This window comes from Scyliorhinus torazame, chromosome 3, assembly GCF_047496885.1.
Source record: "Scyliorhinus torazame isolate Kashiwa2021f chromosome 3, sScyTor2.1, whole genome shotgun sequence".
In the NCBI taxonomy this organism is placed as follows: Eukaryota; Metazoa; Chordata; class Chondrichthyes; order Carcharhiniformes; family Scyliorhinidae; genus Scyliorhinus; species Scyliorhinus torazame.
This window is the reverse complement of record NC_092709.1, coordinates 10,277,484-10,296,276: the sequence shown is the minus strand read 5'-3', so window position 1 is coordinate 10,296,276 and position 18,793 is coordinate 10,277,484. Positions and strand designations below refer to the sequence as shown.

At 41.6% G+C, this 18,793-nt stretch overlaps 1 protein-coding gene and 1 non-coding gene across 5 annotated transcripts in view; both read left to right on the top strand.

Moving 5' to 3' along the window:
* rap1gds1 (RAP1, GTP-GDP dissociation stimulator 1) overlaps positions 1-18,793 on the top strand; it is a 108,164-nt gene that overhangs the window by 24,424 nt on the left and 64,947 nt on the right. For all 4 annotated transcript variants that reach the window (XR_011940078.1, XM_072495290.1, XM_072495289.1 and 1 more), the window contains one exon: positions 18,596-18,718. Coding sequence is in view for 2 of the 4 variants with exons in the window: in XM_072495290.1 (XP_072351391.1) it covers positions 18,596-18,718 (123 nt within the window). In the remaining 2 variants the exon portion in view is untranslated. The remainder of the gene's footprint in view (positions 1-18,595; positions 18,719-18,793) is intronic.
* On the top strand, positions 3,764-3,927 carry LOC140409657 (small Cajal body-specific RNA 16). The gene has a single exon (XR_011940460.1).

The following is an 18,793-nucleotide window of genomic DNA, read 5'->3' as shown; positions in this document are numbered from 1 at the left end:
AGGTAATGCCAATCCCCCGACTGCCTATCCCTTTGCAAGAACACCCTTCGAACCCGTGAGGTGGGGGAATCTTACCCACCCAAACAAGTCTAAACTTGTTGACCCTACTAAAGAAAGATTTGGGAAGGAAAAACTGGGAAACATTAAAACACCAGAACTCTGAAGAATGTTCATCTTGCCCTTCCCGCCAAGGGCAACGGGAGGGCATCCCACTTCATCTAGTCTGCCTTATCTCCTCTACCAGACTGGACAGGTTTAACTAATCTAAGGAGGCCCATTCGTGAACTACCTGTATTCCCAAGTATCTAAAACTAATCCTGGCCAGCCGAAACCGTAGCCTCTCCAGATCACCTCCCTTCCCCGGAGGGTTCACCGTAAAACTTCACTTGCCCTCGTTCAATCTATATCCTGGAAGGAACCAAATTTCTATTATTTACCCACATTGGAGAGAGGGTCCATGATGTACAGCAATAAATCGTCTATATAGGGACACTCTTTACTCCCTACGGTAATGGGGAAAATGCATTGTACCCTTTATAAAACAGAAAATACCCCAAACCCAATGCATTGGTATGGACTTTAGCAGTGGGGTGGGCCCTGTACAAAAGCCTAACCCATGCAATGAATTTTGGCCTGAAGTCAAACCACCCAATACCTCAAAAAGGTACGCCAGGATGTGCCAGGATCTCCCTCGAAACAAAGAACCATTAAACATGTCCATCAGGTGTGGTCCCAACACAGTTGCGATCTGTTTATAAAATTCCACGGCGAATCCTTTTGGGCCCAGTGCCTTCCCCGACTGCATTGAATTAATATGGTTCATGGTTCCCTCCAGCCCAAGAGACACCTCCAGCTCCCGCCCTCTCCCTTTCCGCTACGGTGAAGACCAACCCAACCAGAAACTACCATAGTAGAGACTTCCTCCGGAGACTTAGACTTGTATAGACCCTGATGAAAGGTCTCGAAAACCACATTTACCTTCTCTGGAGCAGAAACCAACCTCTTAACCTGAACTATCTTCCGAGAGGCTGCCTGTTGCCTCAGCTGGTGAGCCAATAAACGCTGGCCTCTCTCTCACTCTTCACCATACTCTCAAAACGTCCCTCTCGCACGATGAAGCCGTTAAACAGGCAAAAAGGGACAAAAACAGAATCCCCAAGCTAGAGCCACCTTCTGTGAAACCGTTCACCTCATAGCTGCCTGCGGAGGTTGTTTATGGTGGGATTTGGCATGCATGCTATATTTTCAATTCCTCACAGCTTGATTTCTAATGTATACCTTTGAAGTTACTGATTTTTAAACTTGATATTTTCTTCAGAATCAAACATTCCGGAATCAGTTTCTGTCATGCATATCTATATTCTGCAGGCCCGTAAATGGGAAAGTGGTACGGATATATGAAAATATCATGTAAGAAAAGACCAGTTAGTATATTTAAAACATCCCCACACCATGATGGCTGGACTATTCTGGCTAAACACTGCTTCACCATCCCCACTACTACTCAGCCAGAAATCTCCCGGGGCAGGTGATAAAAAAACAAGATGGGGAAAATACTCGCGTTTGATGCCCATTAGGATAGCTGGCATTCCTTTCTTCGATTTAATGTCAGATAGAGGCATGTGTTTCTTTTTTACTCCCCATACTGGATTGGAATTTTGTCATATTTTGAGGTATTCTATTTTAAGCTTTTGAACATAATGAACATGTGTTTTGAATATTTTTAACATTTATTTATATTACTCAATACCCATGTTCTCCACGCCCCAACCATCATAGTTTATATTTTGGCTTTACCGTCTCCCCACTGGTTGTCTGGTCCATCTTTTATGGTGTCATTCAGACCCCCAAACTTCTTGAGTGACCTCTTTGAATGTATTCTATTAATTGCTGTCAGCATCCTAAAACACGGTGTATCGCAAGCCCTTCCCTACTTGTATGGGCCAACCTCCAACCTGTTGGTTCCTCCAAGCTGCATTCCCTGTGTCTTTTCTTGACTATAACCCTTGTCCTTATCATCCTCATTTACTCAAGTTTGCACATTTTGCAGCATTTGTTCCTACCAAGCCCAATTTTTACACTGTGACAAATATCTATTTTGTAGTTCGTAGTAGTATTTTAGCGGTAATCTTTTTGTTCTGAGAACATTATTAACTGTGGACCATGGGATAGATGCAACTAAAGCAGCTTTCCATATTATACTGGGTTAGAGGCATGTTAGACTTGAGGGGTTAGCAGCCAGATTGATATGATTCTAAAACAGCAGGTGGGCTTAATGGGGGAGCTGGAGAAGTTATGTCTACACTTCCTGCAAAGAGGTACAGTCCAGAGAGAAGTTTAACTTGGAGGTTAGAGTTAAATCAATTTGTAAAACATTCAGCGCAGCCTGAAAGGCTCAGTCGTCATGGAGACGAGTGCAGTTTAAGGAGATTCTCTGATTTTGATTTACTGGACTGTTAGTAGCAGGGGGAAGAGGCACCACACCTAAAAGATGCTGCTGTTAGTAGATTCAGGCAGTTAGATCTCAGAAAACCCTCGCAGCAGCTCAAATGTGAGATTGGATTGGATTTGGATTTGTTTTCTTGTCATGTGTACCGAGGTACAGTGAGAAGTATTGTTCTGCATACAGTCCAGAAAGATCATTCCATACATTAAAAAAAACAGGGCACACCTAAATACACAATGTAAATATATAGACACCGGCATCGGGTGAAGCATACAGGAGTGCAGTACTACTCGGTAGAGAAGGTGTGTGAAAGGATCAGATCAGTCCATAAGTGGGTCATTCAGGAGTCTGATAACAGAGGGGAAGAATCTGTTTTTGAATCTATTGAGGTATTGAGTTGGGACCTTGTGTGGTTTGCAGCTCATGGCGAAACCCTGGCAGCTGTTTGGTGTTGTTAGGGCTCAGAAAAAGTCCTTGAAGCCTGAGACGGCACTGGAAGGTCATTGGTTCAGTGATGGAGACGGGCCTCGGAGAAGCTCTGGGAGCCATTTGTAGCTCAATGCATCGGGGAAACAGGAACTTGGAGAAACCCAGGGGCAGTGCCAGCTCAGTGAAGCAAACTGTTTGTGACAGAGTTGGAAATGAGCCTGGTGAGTGTAGCTTTGTGAATCCTGTGGAACAAAGTCTCAGAAGATGAGACGAGTCGTTGGGGCATTGATTGAAGACTATTTGAAAGCGAGGAGTTGTATTCTCCAATGAGGAAGATGTTTTTTTAATGAGATTTTGTGACTCTTGGTTATTGATGTCTAGTTGGGTTGCTAAGAAATCCACGGGATATGTATTGGTTGCACCTGCCATTTAATGTTGGCGTTTGACCAGTTTGCTTTTTAATTCCTATTTACCTAATGTTAATTCTGAATGTAGATTGTAAATTGTTTTTCTTTTCTGACTTTGTATAGTAAAATTTATTTTGACTGTTTAAAACCATGCAATCTTGTGGTTTTATTCTCCTAAATTAATAACTGGTATTTCAAACTTTGTATGCTATAAACAATGTACTGGTCCCTAATTGGATTGTAACAAATTTATGCAGCAGATAATCTTTTCCTGGAGTAAGGTGGCCCCAGATCAGTTTCCAAACCAATTTGAAATTGCAGACCATTTTACTTTGAGCACTGCTGCCATGGAATGCCTGAATTTCCTATCTGGAATATCATTGTACTGCCTGGAAGCGAGGAGACCCTCCCAAATCCTCTGTTTTGTTTCTTGCCATATGACTTTTTTGTAATGTTTTACGATAAATTGTACAGAATAATAATGGTCTTGGAAAATGTTCCACTCCTGGGGGTTTCTCGTCCGATTCAGGAGTTCAAGCCTTGACCTAGATTAACAAAAGTTGAACTTCAAAGTTCATCTTGGCAGTAACAGGTGTGAACATCTTAAGAGGATTTTGTTGTTCATGTATAATGCTGCATACAAAACATTAATTTTGGAAAATTGTGTTCTGCCAATTTTAAGAATTTGAATCAATACTCTAATGTGGGGAAATGGATTGTGATCTAGGTATACTTAAAACAGTCAAATTTATCTCCAAGGTAATGAGAATTTACTGAAATGCCCATGAATGAATTTGGATTTGCTCACTGCAAATATGACTACACACATAGAATCGTGGAGGTGAAAATCATCAAGATTCTCTTCCATGTATTCCATGATCATGTATAGTAGAAGTTACAGTGCAGAAGGAGGCCATTTGGCCCATCAAGTCTGCACTGGCTCTTGGAAAGAGCACCCTACTTAAACCCACACCTCCACCCTATCCCAGTAACCCCACCTAACCTTTGTGGACACTAAGGGCAATTTATCATGGCCAATCCACCTAACCTGCACATCTTTGGACTGTGGGAGGAAACCAGAGCACCCGGAGGAAACGCATGCAGACACTGGGAGAATGTGCAGACTCCGTGCAGACAGTGACCCAAGCCGGGAATCAAACCTGGGACCCTGGAGCTGTTAAGCAACCGTGCTAACCACTGTGCTACCCTACAGCCCAGCTTACTCTGAATAATTATCAATCCCAAATTTTCCAATAACACTGACTTTAAAAAAAAATTTAGTGTACCCAATTCATTTTTTCCAATTAAGGGGCAATTTAGCTTGGCCAATCCATCTAGCCTGCACATCTCTGGGTTGTGGGGGGAAACCCACGCAAACACAGAGAGAATGCAAACTCTGCATGCACAGTGACCTGCTCCCAAAGCTCGAGGCTCAGTTTGATAACAGCCAAAAATTGAGTGCAAGTCAGAGGAGCTTTTGTAGTAGTTCATTCTTTTCATTTTGCTGCACTGTATCTTATTATTCAAGGGATGTGGGTTTGGGCTGGCTAGACCGGCATTCATTGCCCATCCCTAATTGCCTCTGAGCAGGTGGTGGCGAACTGCTGAAGTCCATGTGGTGTAGGTACATTGAGTGCTGTAAGGAAAGGAATTTGGGAATTTTGACCCAGTGACACTGAACAAAAGGCTATATGGTTCCAAGTCCGGATGGTGAGTGGTTTGGAGGGGAATTTCCAGGTGGATGTGTTCCCATGTATCTGCTGCCCCTGTCCTTCTAGACGGTAGCGGTCGTGTGTTTCGAAGCTGCTGCCTGAGGAGCCTGTAGGTGATGTACACTGCTGCTGTGGTGTGTTGGTGATGGGAGGGTGTGTGAATGTTAGTGGATCAGGTGCCAATCCCACAGGCTACTTTGTCCTGGATGGTGTCAAGCACCTTGTGTTGTTGGAGCTGCACACATCTAGACAAGTGGAGAGTTTTCCATCATACTCCTGAGTTGTGCCTTATAGATTATGGACAGGCTTTGGGGAGTTATGAATTGAGCTATCTGCTGCAGGATCCAAGGAGCCCCTCGGTCTTGGACATGCCCAAAACATGTTGACGTGATTCATGGGTCCCCCTGCATACCACCCACACCTGTCTTCCATCAACACAAAGAACCTGCTCCTCCTCGTCACCGTCACTGGATGAGGCTTAACCTCGCACACGAAGATGCGTTCACATTCCACAAGGCCTCTACCCATGCCCTGGCCTGCACCTCCCCTCCCTGCGCCTCCCACTTGCACTTAATCTCCTCCACCGGGACACCCTCCCTCCATCAATTCCTTGCAAATATCTGATACCTACCCCTCCCTAATTTCATTTCCGACAATTTGTCCTTCAACGCCGGAGGCGGCAGCCCCATGAAGGATAGCACCTCCACTCATGCAATCCATCACCTGCAGATACCTAAAGCCAAGAAAGCTAACCACAGTGGGACAATAAGCAAGTCCCAGAAGCTAAAGAACAAAGTCTCAAAAAACAGTGAATGGGACCAAAGAAAGTTCCAGCGAGTTGCAGGAATAAAGGAGACAAATCTGGGAAAAGGGTTTTGTTTAGCGAAGAGGAGTAGAGAGAGAGGCTCCCAGTTAAAGAGAGTGCTGCAAGATGCAGACCTGGAGGTGTCGGCTTGCGCGAAGCTAGACATCTGTGGTGATCCTAAGGTTAGTGAAACATTAGCATAGTCTGTGAAGCAGTAGTGTTCTGTTGGTGTCCATGATGTGGAGATGCCAGCGTTGGACTGGGGTGGGCACAGTATGAAGTCTTGCAACACCAGGTTAAATTCCAACAGGTTTGTTTGGAATCACTAGCTTCCGAAAGCTAGTGATTCCAAACAAACCTGTTGGACTTTAACCTGGTGTTGTAAGACTTCTTTCTGTTGGTGTGGCTGGGCACCTGAGAGATTTTGTGGAAGTTTGAATTTGTAGTCACAGGGCAGAGGAATACTGAAAGGAGAGAGGTTGAAACCCTGGATGTAGATCCTTGGTGAAGGCACCCGAGAGAGAGCCTCGTGTTGGAGAAGATTCCAAGGCATGTTCTTAGAGAGTGGAATTTGAAAACCCTTGTGTTAAAGTTGAGTTCCAGTGGGACAAGTTGGTTCTAAGTGTGACAAGTATCTGGGGGGGTTTGATGAGAAATTCACAGGAATTGTTTTGAGTGGCATCTGTCACTTGGTTTCAGCGTTTGGTGTGTCTGACCACATTGCAGAGACCATCTGCTTACTGAGAACAGTAGAGTACAAGATATTTTATTGTGTCCTTGCACTACTCCTTCATAGATATATTTGTGTTATAGTTAATCTTGTTTAATAAATGATTTATTTTGTTAAATGTTCATCGGCGTCCTGTGACTCATTCATCCACGTCTCTAAACAAAAAAGTTAGGATCTATAAACCAAGTTATACTCTGGGATCGGACTTGCCGAGCAGTAACATCAGCTGCGATCATGACAGTACACAGGAAACCCACCGTTCCTCCCTATAGGCGGGATTTTGTTTGAGATGTATTACATTTCATCTGCCATTGTCCTGGTCAGTTGCATATTTTGTTAGCTTGTTCTGTGATTTTTGTGCTGTTTCCTAGTTTGGTGTCATTTACAAATGTGGCCAGTTTTGATGGACAGAAATTAAAAACAGTAATAGCCTTAACACTGATCAGTCGAGCACCCCATCTTCTCTGCTAACTGATACTGCTCCTATAATAAGTACTTAATAATATCCATGCTAAGGTTTCATCCTGGATCACCACAGCTTTGGTTTAATAGCCTTTCATGTGGTGGCTTTACCAAATTAATTCTCCGAGTCCATGTCCCTGATCTCACAGACTCCCTCAGAAGTCTGCCGATGCCTTACAGCTCTTTCTTACTCTTTTTTTTAAACCAGTATATCACTGTGGTCTATTTATTTTGAGACCCGTAGCCAGTTTAGGGCTTCCAACTCCTTTGTCATGCAATGTTGTAGCAGAGCAAGAACCTATTTGATCCACCATGCCAGTACTGGCTCATTTAAAAGACCAATGAAATTTGTAACATTACCTTGCTTTGTCCCCATAAACCTGTAATGTTTTTTCATTTCAGTATATATCCAATCCCCTCGAGTTTCTGCCAATTTTGTCTGGGTTAACCCTGGGGAGCAAATTGTCTTCATCTTCCCATGTAGGTGTTTGGAAGAAATAATCATTTGGAATATATGCTTTCTTCCTCTGTTTCTGCATCTCATTTCAGATTGCACCCCTGTTGAAGTATTGAAAAAAATTCTTGCTGTTCAGCTTGGCATTTATGTTTCTGCATCCGATTGAACTGTAACTCCTTGCTTTTTCTAGCAGGACTTTTGAGTTTATTTTTTTTCTGTACCTTGATTGATTTGTTAATCCATTTAGGTTATGCTCTCCTAAACCAAACTTGTTAGTTTTGATCTATCCTGCATTATTCTCATACTAATTTCTCTACCCCTTATTGTCTTCCTTATATGGTATCTTATTTTATGATTATGAATTAAATTTCACTAGTCTTATCAGGCAGATAATGTATGCCATAAAGTGAACTTCACTGCAGACTTGCTGATGAACTCAAACTGCTGATGAATTACAAACTGATGTGCTTTCTTGTCTCTTTCCCAAATTTGTTGACACTTGCAAATTGGGCTTTGCAACGCCACAAGAAGCTAGTTGACTGCTGCAATTTCAAATATTGATTTCAAGTCCTACAGTGTACCTTAATTTAAAGTACAAAATTAGAATTTTTGGAACAGATTCAATTACTGTCAAAACGATTTCCGTTCTGGGGAAATGGAAGGATGGTGATTGTGGATGGTATAGTATAGCATATTGGAGCCTTGCACACCAGTAAATAGCATGATGTAGTAGAATGTGCTTCACGGCCAGTGGTCTGTGTCACTAACATTTGTCTCACTGCGATGGGAATCTGTGGCGTGATGCCCAAAAACTGAAGCTATTAAGGAAATTGGAGTTGTTCAAAAGCTTTTTTGAGACAAATGAATAGAGGCCAGTTGCTGGCTGTTCCCCCTGGCTGCAACTGAGATCTAGGGGGCTGCTGTTGTTTTTAAAAGGAGGGGGAGGCGAGTGAAATTACCATTGCCAACCATATTTTGAGCTATCATAGCACATTTTCGTTGAGTTTAAATACAAAATGGGCATTGATTGACTTTGGGGAACAATCCCATGTTGCGAGTTGAAAGAAATCTGTGACATTGAGATAATAGTGCAGCTTTGAACGTTTTGAGCTGTAGCATCAGCACTGCCAATTTATCATATGTGCTAGAATCTCTGGAGTGGGGCTTGAAACCCACAACCTTTTCACTCCACCAAAGGTACTACTAAGTCAAGTTGATGACTTAAGGGGTTGGAGAAACCGTGCGAGTGGGAGCCGACTTCTATTTTGCTTTCCAGTCTGGCAGAATGAGTTTACAGTAACTACGCTTCTAGAAGTGATTAATTGGCTGTGAAGTACTCTGGGGCAGCAAGTCCTGAATAATGACACTCTTATGGACTAGGCAGATCCCTTTGCACATCTTCTCTAGTGAGAGATACTACACTCCGTATGCTCACCCGATGCCCATATATTTACATTGTGTATTTATGTATGTCCTACTTTTCTTCTTGTATGGTATGATCTATCTGGACAGTACGCAGAATAATACTTTTCATTGTACCTCGGTGCACGTGGCAAATCAAAATCAATCAATCGAGTCTTTATTTTTATGCGGTCACCTGCCAATGCAAGATGGCCACCAATACATATCTGCCTGCATGTGCACAGGCCCCGGCATGAGCAGAAAACCAATCACACTGCACCCCAGTTAATAACTTTGATTTATGGCTAGAGTGGGGAAGCAGGAATGGGCGACAGTGGTGGCTTATTGAATATTTATTCTGTACCAGGATGGTTAAAGTTTTCAAATACTGAAGAAAAAGAAGCTCTCAATGCAACTGCACATTAAATTTGCAAGGGAAAATAACTCTGCATTGTGTGCTTGCTTTCTTATTTATCCACCTCTTGTGATGCATTCCTTCGGGAATAGGATGGAAATTAGAATCCTCTAAAGGATATGAACGTTTGAACCAAGGTCTGCAAATACAGTAGGTCGCTTCACTGAAAAGTGAAATCGGGAATGTGGTGTACACAAATATCACCACCAAATGGGACCTGTTGCTCACAATGATCTAATTGGGAGCAACTGCACATGCACAGCTTTGAACTGGGAGGAGACCGGAGCACCCGAAGGAAACCCCCACATTCGCCACTCAGTCACCTGGGGTGAGGCATCAGTGCTAACCACTGCATCCATCATTAGTATGATGGAATTGCATTATGGTTAGATGTTTAACATCTTTTGTCAAATAAAGAAATGGTGGGGCAAATTAAAGTTGGTAACACAACACTGGATTAGAGTATTGCTTTAGCTACTTGTTTCCAATTCAATTTAGATTAGCGGGTGAAATTTTTATCCCTCTTCGTTGATGATGCTCTTAATTAATTGGAGACATGATCTGCCCACCCATTTGTCCCGAAATTGGGTCAGAGAAATACCCAATGTGGGAAATGAAGCCGTTATTTTGTAGATTAGCAGTATATATGTTGTATATGACCCAAGGAGCTTTCAGTACTGATCGTAGTGATTTGATTCATGAAATTTGTTCACCTTGAGTATAAAATTTACCAAGATACAGGAATGAGACTAGTATGCTTTTCTCTTTCTCTCCCCCCCCCCCCCCCCCCCCAAACCAAAGGGCACGGTTGTGTTGACTTAGCACATTAGCAATCATTAACTTCAGTAAGCATGCAGCTCAATCATTGGGAAAGAGCAAGTAAGAATTCACAAAAGCAAGAATATTGAATGTTTAGAAAGATGAGAGAAACCAGCAAAAAGCTGCTTCTCGTGCCTTGTGTATTGCTTAATTGCATGTTTGCAGTTTTAATAATTGAAATATAGGCATATTTGTTACATAAAAGCTGGAGAGCAGCTTTTACTTTAAATTTAATTATACTTTGCTGTACCATTCACTAAATGGCCAATATGCAAAAGGCTTTCATTCTGGTAATTCAATTTTAAAAGCAACAACAGTGGTATAGTAATACATTTGTTAGCTCTCAATAACAAACTACTGAACATTGTACTGCATTACAGCAAATAATCTGGAAAATAATCAAATTGAATAATGGAGGTTAATTTATTCTATTGTCACTTGATAAAATTGTGCAGCTTCGAGGTTCTTTGTTTTATGTGATCCTTCAAAGTGTGTCTATGCACTGGTAGCTTTTTGTTAAGATAATGCTTTCTGCATTTGCAATGAAGCACAACTCCTTTTTTTGTAAACGAAAAGGAGCTATAGACCAGCATTATGTTGTCTAGCAATTGCAGCACTCTCCAACATCACAGTGTAAATGTGCAATTTGCCAATTCTAAAATCTCACTTAATGTTCAGACCTGTAGACGCCATGATTAAAATTCTCATGTTTCCTACTGCATCTGTGTGATGGCTGGAAGCAACTATACAAATTGAGAGTCTCCCTTGAAGGAATACTCAGTAACACACTGGTAAGGGTGCCAGAGGCTATATCAGTGAATGGTTCCCTTACAGAGCCAGGTTCACTTGCAGGAAGGGGAGGTGGTCGCATAGTGGTATTGAATAGTAAACCAGAGACCCAGAGTAATGCTCTGGGGACCTAGGTTCGAATCCCACCACTGCAGACGGTGAAATTTGAATTCAATTAAAAAAAACTGGAAATAAAAGTCTAATGATGACCATGAAACCATTGCCGATTATCATAAAAACCCATCTGGTTCACTAATGTCCTTTTAAGGAAGGAAATCTCGTCCTTACCTGGTCTGGCCTACATGTGGCTCCAGACCCTCAGCAATGTGGTTGACTCTTAACTGCCCCCTCAAGGGCAATTAGGGATGGGCAATAAATACTGGCACAGCCTGTGATGCCCACGCCCCATGAATGCATTTTTAAAAACATGTTAGTGGTTTCAGTTAGGTTGTGGTGCAAATTCTACAGTTCAGGAATTGAAATATATCAACATTGGTGATTCTGAACCCCATATGGCCAGAAACTTCCTGTCGGTAGCCTTTGACACTGGTGACCACATGCTTCTCCTCCAGTACCTAGTCACTTTTGACCAACTGAGTGGGCCTGGCCCTAATTTGGTTCTACTCTTACCTATCCAGAGAATTTTTTTTCAAAGGCTTGTGCTCCTGAGCCTTTACCTAGAGTCCATGGACCTGTTCTGCAACCCCCACCCAATTTCTGTCGAACGTTGTTCTTCAGCAAAACCTCTGTTAGGATCCTCCTCTTGAAATCTTGGAAATCTTGTTTTCCCTGTGTATTCCTTTATTGTCTGCTATTTTGGCTTTTATAATTTTTGTACCTGGACAAAAATGTGCCTATGCCTCTCCACTTCACTCTTAATTTTAAGAAGAAAGTCCAGCCAGATGTGTTGACATTGGTGATGACTCACCTTGATGAACTAGGCTGTCGGCAAATGAGCTGTTTACTTTGCCAGGCTTTTAGCTAATAGTCTATGCTGATTGGTGTTACCATAGAACATACAATGCAGAAGGAGGCCATTCAGCCAATCGAGTCTGCACCAACCCACTTAATCCCTCACTTCCACCCTATCCCCAAAACCCCATCTAACCTTTTTGGTCACTAAGGGCAATTTATCATGGCCAATCCACTGAACCTGCACGTCTTTGGACTGTGGGAGGAAACCGGAGCACCCGGAGGAAACCCGCGCAGACATGGGGAGAACGTGCAGACTCCGCACAGACAGTGACCCAGCGGGGAATCGAACCTGGGACCATTTCTTATCTTCCATTTCTGATTAATCCTCTTTTATTTTCTCCTCCCTCTGCATTTGTATATCTTGTGTGTTTAGGCAGAAGGTGGGGTTGTAAAGGGGGGGGGGGGGTGTAGTAGATTAGCTGGCCATTATTCTAGTATCATTATTTCATGCCTTATCTCTTGTCATAAATAAACAGCTGTTGTGCTTCACTTACAAATCTGATGCCTGTAAGTCATTGAAGCAGTCAATGGCCAAAGATCACAGATACTTTATACAAATTAATGGTTAATTCACTTGAGTTGGCACTCTGTGGCCTGTGGGGCTGAAATTGACCGCGAGCCCAGGGTGTCGTATCACGAGACTCTGAGCACCGGATTTTAAAAATGTTAATTCTTGTTTTCAATTGTCTTCATTGTCTCATCCCTCCCTCAGGTCTTTTACATCCTTCAAACTGTGTTGCTTTCTGTCATTGGGACCTGTGCTGTAAGCTGCTGAAGCCCCACATTATGGAGTCCCTTATCTATCTCTTTCCTCATTACAACACTTGAAACCAAGCTTTTGGTCATTTGTACTCCTGTCTTCTCCCTTGGCCCAGTGTTAATTTTTTTTTCCTGTTCTAATTGTCTTTACATTTTACTGTTAAAAGTGCTATGTAACTAACTTTTTGCTTCAGATTTGCTGTGTGTCTGTGGCAAAAGTTTGGAATTTGAACTATCATCTTGCACCAAACTTGCTATTCGACAAAATAATGTACCTCTCTTGAGCCTTTTAATATGTGATCTGAAGCCTGTTTCCTGGAAGGCTGCACCAAGAGAGAGATTCTGGCCCAAATTTGGAAACCGATTATCCTCCCTGTTACTATAATTATACTTAACCAGAAAATTTGTGTAGGTTATGATGCATTATGAAATACGGAAAGCTGACTAGGCAAGCGTTTAAATAATAAGTCCAGAAGCAACAAAGACCTATGACGTCTTGAGACTGGTAATAGGCAAGAGGAAGTCCCACTTTGGCCTTCTTCCTTGTCACTGATTCCCAGATTTAGCATTCACATCCTAGACTTTCAGCCTTTCACTACACAAATGCATGCTTGTTCTTTCACCGTTGACTATGACTTCTGTTTTGAATTGCCTGCTGATTAAATCTGTAGAGCATATTGTGTTACTGAGCTAGTCAAACCAATTGCAAGTTCAGCCTGCAGTAAGAGTTTCACTGGTTCATACCAACCAGGATGGCACAGAGATCCTGCGACCTATCTTGGCACTGCTCCTAGACTGGAGCGCAATGTATTGATAATTACTAGAAAGTGAGACTTTGGTCAAAGACAGCAGGATTGGGCTCGCCAAGGCTTCTTCGTCATCCTGATTTGGAAATATATCGCAGCCTCAGAATAAGGAGCAGGCCATTTAAGATTGAACTGAGGAGGAATTTCTTCACTTCCGGTGGTGAATCATTGGAATTCTCTACCATAGAGAGCACTGGAAGCTCAATCATTGAGCATGTTTAAGGCCGAAATTAATAGATTTCTGGATACTCACAACATTAAGGAATGTGGGGATAGTTTGGGACAAATGGCAGAGGCGGGTGATCAGCCAAGATATGTTTGAATGCCGGAGCAGGTCTGACAGGCCAAATGGCCTACTCCTATTTGGCCTTGCCCCTTTGTTGCGGAGCCAATATCCTGTAATTCCTTAGCTAACAGCACTTTGGTAGTGCTGACTGCAGCAGTTAAAGAAGGCAGCTCACCAGTAGTTTATCAGGCAATTAGGGATAGGCAATAATTGCTGACCTTGCCAGTGACACACTAATCCCATAAATGAATAAGTAAGATTTCTGTGATGTATCCAAAGTTTAATAGTGTAACGAGATTCAATTTCTACATTCGCACAAGAAGAATGGCCACGAGGGCAATATCCTAGGTAATTTGGCATACATAGATTTGTACCTAGGTTGTGCCTTCAAAATTTGTAATGTCCATGGTGGCTAGCTTCGCATTCGTGATATTTTAGATCATAGCGTGCCCTCGGAGTAGAATAATTCTACAGGTTTCTTAATTTTTTTATAGCAATGCATGCATTCTAGTCATTTAAAACTATTGTTTCGGGTCCGATTTCCCTTGTGCATAATGTTCACCTGAACTTTGAGTAATTTAAAAATTGAGCTGTTGCAGTCTCAATACAGGTTGCATAAAATTTAAATCTCAGTTGGCTAAAAATTACAAAATGGAGAAGTGATCTGTTTTCCTATTTGGCGTTTCATTAATCCAGTCTGCCACTGAAAGAAGCTGCCTAGCTAGGTGTTGCAAATCCTATGTCCTCGTTGGATTGGATTGGATTTGTTTATTGTCATGTGTACCGAGGTACCGTGAAAAGTATTGTTCTGCATACAGTCCAGACAGATCATCCCATCTGTTTGGGTATGCAGTGCCCAGATCAAGCATAAACTCTGCATTAAATAAGCCAGCATGTTAATATCTAAATCAGTTTAAAATTAACTGCAAAGGACAACTAATTGCATGTATGTTTCTCCTAATCCCTTTCACTAGCTCGAATGGTGTTTGCTATCTGGATGTACAAAATAAACAGTATATTCTTAATTCAGAACTGCTTAACTTCTATTAAAAGTATGCAACAAAAAAAAAGCTGTTTATTTTATATGATTATATTCAAATTACAGATGCAGTGAAGAGCTGCAACTTGGAATATAAACTCTTGCTTTTAAAATATGCAGCCTTTTCCAAGAGTTGAGAACTGATGATGCAAAGGATTTCAGTCATTAAATCCTCTTGAAATGCTACATTTGTGTTAAATTACATTTCTGTATATAATCTTAATTGCTTAACTATCTTACTTAAACAAACTCTTTTTGGATTCCTTAAGATTGTTAAACATAGCTCTAGTGTATTGGAACAAGTTGAATAGCCTGTTTGATTCCCTAATCCCTCCTGATAAACAGATTTTGCTGCAACTTAAATTTTGTTTCCTTCCCTCTTTACACCTCCCAAACATATCAAGGTCTTGAATATTTGCATCACCGTTGCTTTCTCTCTCAGCCCAACTCCAAAGAACTTTTACAATCATGAAGTTATGAACAGTATTTTTCCTACCCTATTGTCAAATATGAATAATCCTTTTTCCATATTCCACCCCCCCCCCCCCCATACTGCAAGCCATTCATAAAAACTTAGAAATCAGGGTCCAAATATATTTCTATATCTTCCACAAGGCATGGATTTCCAGCCTGCATAGTATTGGATATGAGTGCATTTTGTGTTGAGGATTTTCTGTTTAGTGGAGCATCACTATTCTGCCTCTCCCGGATACAGATGTGATGTTCCACTTCCTCAAATTGCCCATCTCAAATATACTGCACTGGAGAGCTGATTGGAAGATGGTAAATTCAGAGAAATAAAGTCCCTTCCCATAAGTATGTTGGATGCTGGCTTTTTTTTCCAGAGGTCCAAGAGAATATTGCCCATTTTGATGCACCTACCAGGGCTGCAAATCTGCAGAGAATTTGGAGGAAAATGGAGGTTCTTACCCTTATCATTAGTGAGCTCCAAGTGCTGAATTATGTCGACTCCTTTTAAACTCTCACTTCAGATTGGTGCATGTGATGAATGTGATATAAAATAGTTACTTTAGAGATATTAGTTACTGTAATGTAAACATAGGCCGGTCTGATTCTGTTAGTTCACAGACAAAGGATTTCAGAACGCATGGCAAAGCAAGGGGCAGGGGTGTCCAGATAAGGAAAGGAAAAGGATGCTGGGTAATAGGCCAGAGGAAGGGATGAGAAGTGAGCCAATCAGGATGTATGGCCAGGTCAGGAGGGGTATAGGATGACCTATGGGAATCGTGTATGTGAAACTTGATGCCATTTGATTGTATTTGCAGAAATCCCTTTGTCTCCTTCATTCGTTTTCCAGGGGTCTAGGAGACTAGTTCTGTGTCCTGTGCCTGTGTGAAATGAATCAGACTTGCAAGTCAAATAAAATAACTAATGCTGTACCTGCAAATCCATCTCTACTTTTATTGAGGCCAGGCTGACGGGTAAAGAAATTTAAGTTTTGTCACATGATTGAAACAATGATGGGTGAAGGCTCAAAGGGAACAGTTTTAAGAAGGAATTTCTCTTTTCAGAGTACAGCTAGAGGATTGAGGAACAAAAAACAATCTTGTGCGGCACAATGGCACATTGGTTAGCACCGCTGCCTCACAGCACTAGGGACCTTAATTCAGTTCCGGCCTTGGGTGACTGCGTGGAGTTTGCACATTCTCCCAGTGTCGGCGTGGGTTTCACCCCCACAACCCAAAGATGTGAAGTTAGGCAGATAGGCCATATATAAATAAATTCTCTATTGTCACAAGTAGGCTTACATTAACACTGCAATGAAGTTACTGTGAAAAGCCCCTAGTCGCCGCATTCCGGCACCTGTTCGGGTACACAGGGAGAATTCCAAATTCTCAGCTGGTAAGGGAATTGAACCCACGCGGCTGGCCTTGTTCTGCATCACAAACCAGCTATCTAGTCCACTGAGCTAAACCAGCCTCATGAAACAGTAAAAAATATATACAAGGCCAAACGGTACAAACACCTCTGTACCAACGTACAGGGAGGGGGTAGGATACTCTGATTATTAAAACAGTAACCATCACATTTGTCCATGGCCAAACGGTACAAACACTAATTTTGCATTGGTCAAACAGGGTACCCTCCCCTCAGTGCCAACGTATGGGGAGTGGGTGGGTAGGATACTCTGATTAGTAAACCAGTTCACAACACAAAAAACAAACGGTACAACCACTAAACTTGGCGCTGGAGAAACACAGATATGCTAAATTGGTTCTTTTTTATAAAATTTAGAGTACCCAATTAATTTTTTCCAATTAAGGGGCAATTTAGCATGTTCAATCCACCTACTTTGCACATCTTTGGGTTGTGGGGGCGAAACCCACGCAAACACGGGAATGTGCAAACCCACACGGACAGTGACCCAGAGCTGGGATCGAACCTGGGACCTTGGCGCCGTGAGACTGCAGTGCTACCACTACGCCACTGTGCTGGCCTAAATTGGTTCTTAATTGGGGAAAGAAATAATTGGCTACTCTTAAAAAAATTAAAATTTAAATAACATTTTCAATGAAAATTTTTATATCCCAATTCATAATATCAAATGTAAAATCCAGTGAAATGATAGCTATCCACTGAAGTAAAATGGAATTGTAATTGAAGAGAATTTTGAACTATATGCTAAATCATTACCATCTTAACCATTTCCTTCTAAGTCTGTGAATCCCAAATGATTTCTTTATTTGTGATTTACTTTATCTTACCATCTCTAATTCAGATTTTGGTGTAATAATCTGAAAGTATTAGTGAAGCAGGTACTGTGAAGATCATTGGTTTGAAATACGTAATATATTTTGGTTGCTTTCTTAATAGTAGAATCGCTAAAGTTTGTGATTCTGCTTCTTGAGCTCAAGCCTTTAAAAGGGAAATAGGAAGCAGAGGAACAGTAATTATTGATGTGAAAGAACCACTCATGCATTTGAAATCTGACCATATTTATCAGACACGTGCTCGAGAGACCCATATGGAAAACATTGGAACCATATGAAACCAACATATAGTTAGCCTTTGATCCCCCTAATTAGCTACATTAACTTTACAGCTATTGATTTGCTCATCTACTTCCTCATCTCCACCCTTGTCCTTGTCATCAGCAAACCCTCGGTCTTCTATCTCATCTCAAGTTCAAGAAGCACAAAAATGAACTCACACCTGACATAGCTATTCATCACCATCCATCTAGCAGGTCCAAATCAACCATTTCCTTCTACTAAAACTGTGCAGTCCTCAAGGTCAAACAGGAGAGCAGTGATCAGCATGCAGCTGTTGTATTCTGTTGTGCATCAATCCTATCCACCACCACCCCTGTCCTTGGTGCCTACATTGGCTCCCACTTCTCCACACCTTGTGTAAAGTTTCATTCTTGTGCACAATTAATTCCTTCCCTTGAACTTGCTCCTCCCTATCTGTAACGTCACTGCTTTCACCCCACTATTGATGGCAATATTTATTTGTCTATATCCCATGCTCTAAAACTCCTCCCTAAACCTCAGCATAAACTCCTTTGTTAAGATTTTTCCTTAAAATGCACATTTAAATGTGAACTTTTAAAGCCACCTATCCTAATATCTCCTTTGATTTGCATATTTCCTCTTTGAAGCACATAGAGAAATGCTTCCATATTAAAGACAACTTGTTGACACAACTGATAGTTCACTTTTTTTTTCAAAACTGTCACATGTAATGTGTGATTTGTAATCTTATTTCCCAGCAGATCAAAAGCTTCACATATGTACAAAATACAATTCCCAGTCAATTCTTTGTTGTTTGCCATGGGTAAGGACATGTACTATTGTATTCTATGACTTTGATTGGACTTGTTTGTGTTTATTGCAGATGCAGAAACCAGTTTAAAGGTCCAAGAGAGTGGAATCCTTCAAGTTTTCCCGCGTCTGTTGTCTCCACATTGTTCCTGTGTAGCAAAAGTAGCAAACATCATAGCAGAAATAGCCAAAAATGGTGAGGTTTTCAACAAGAACTTTCTCTGGTGGAACATCTTCAGTTTTGCACCTCATCTGTCAGTATGTTTTTAAT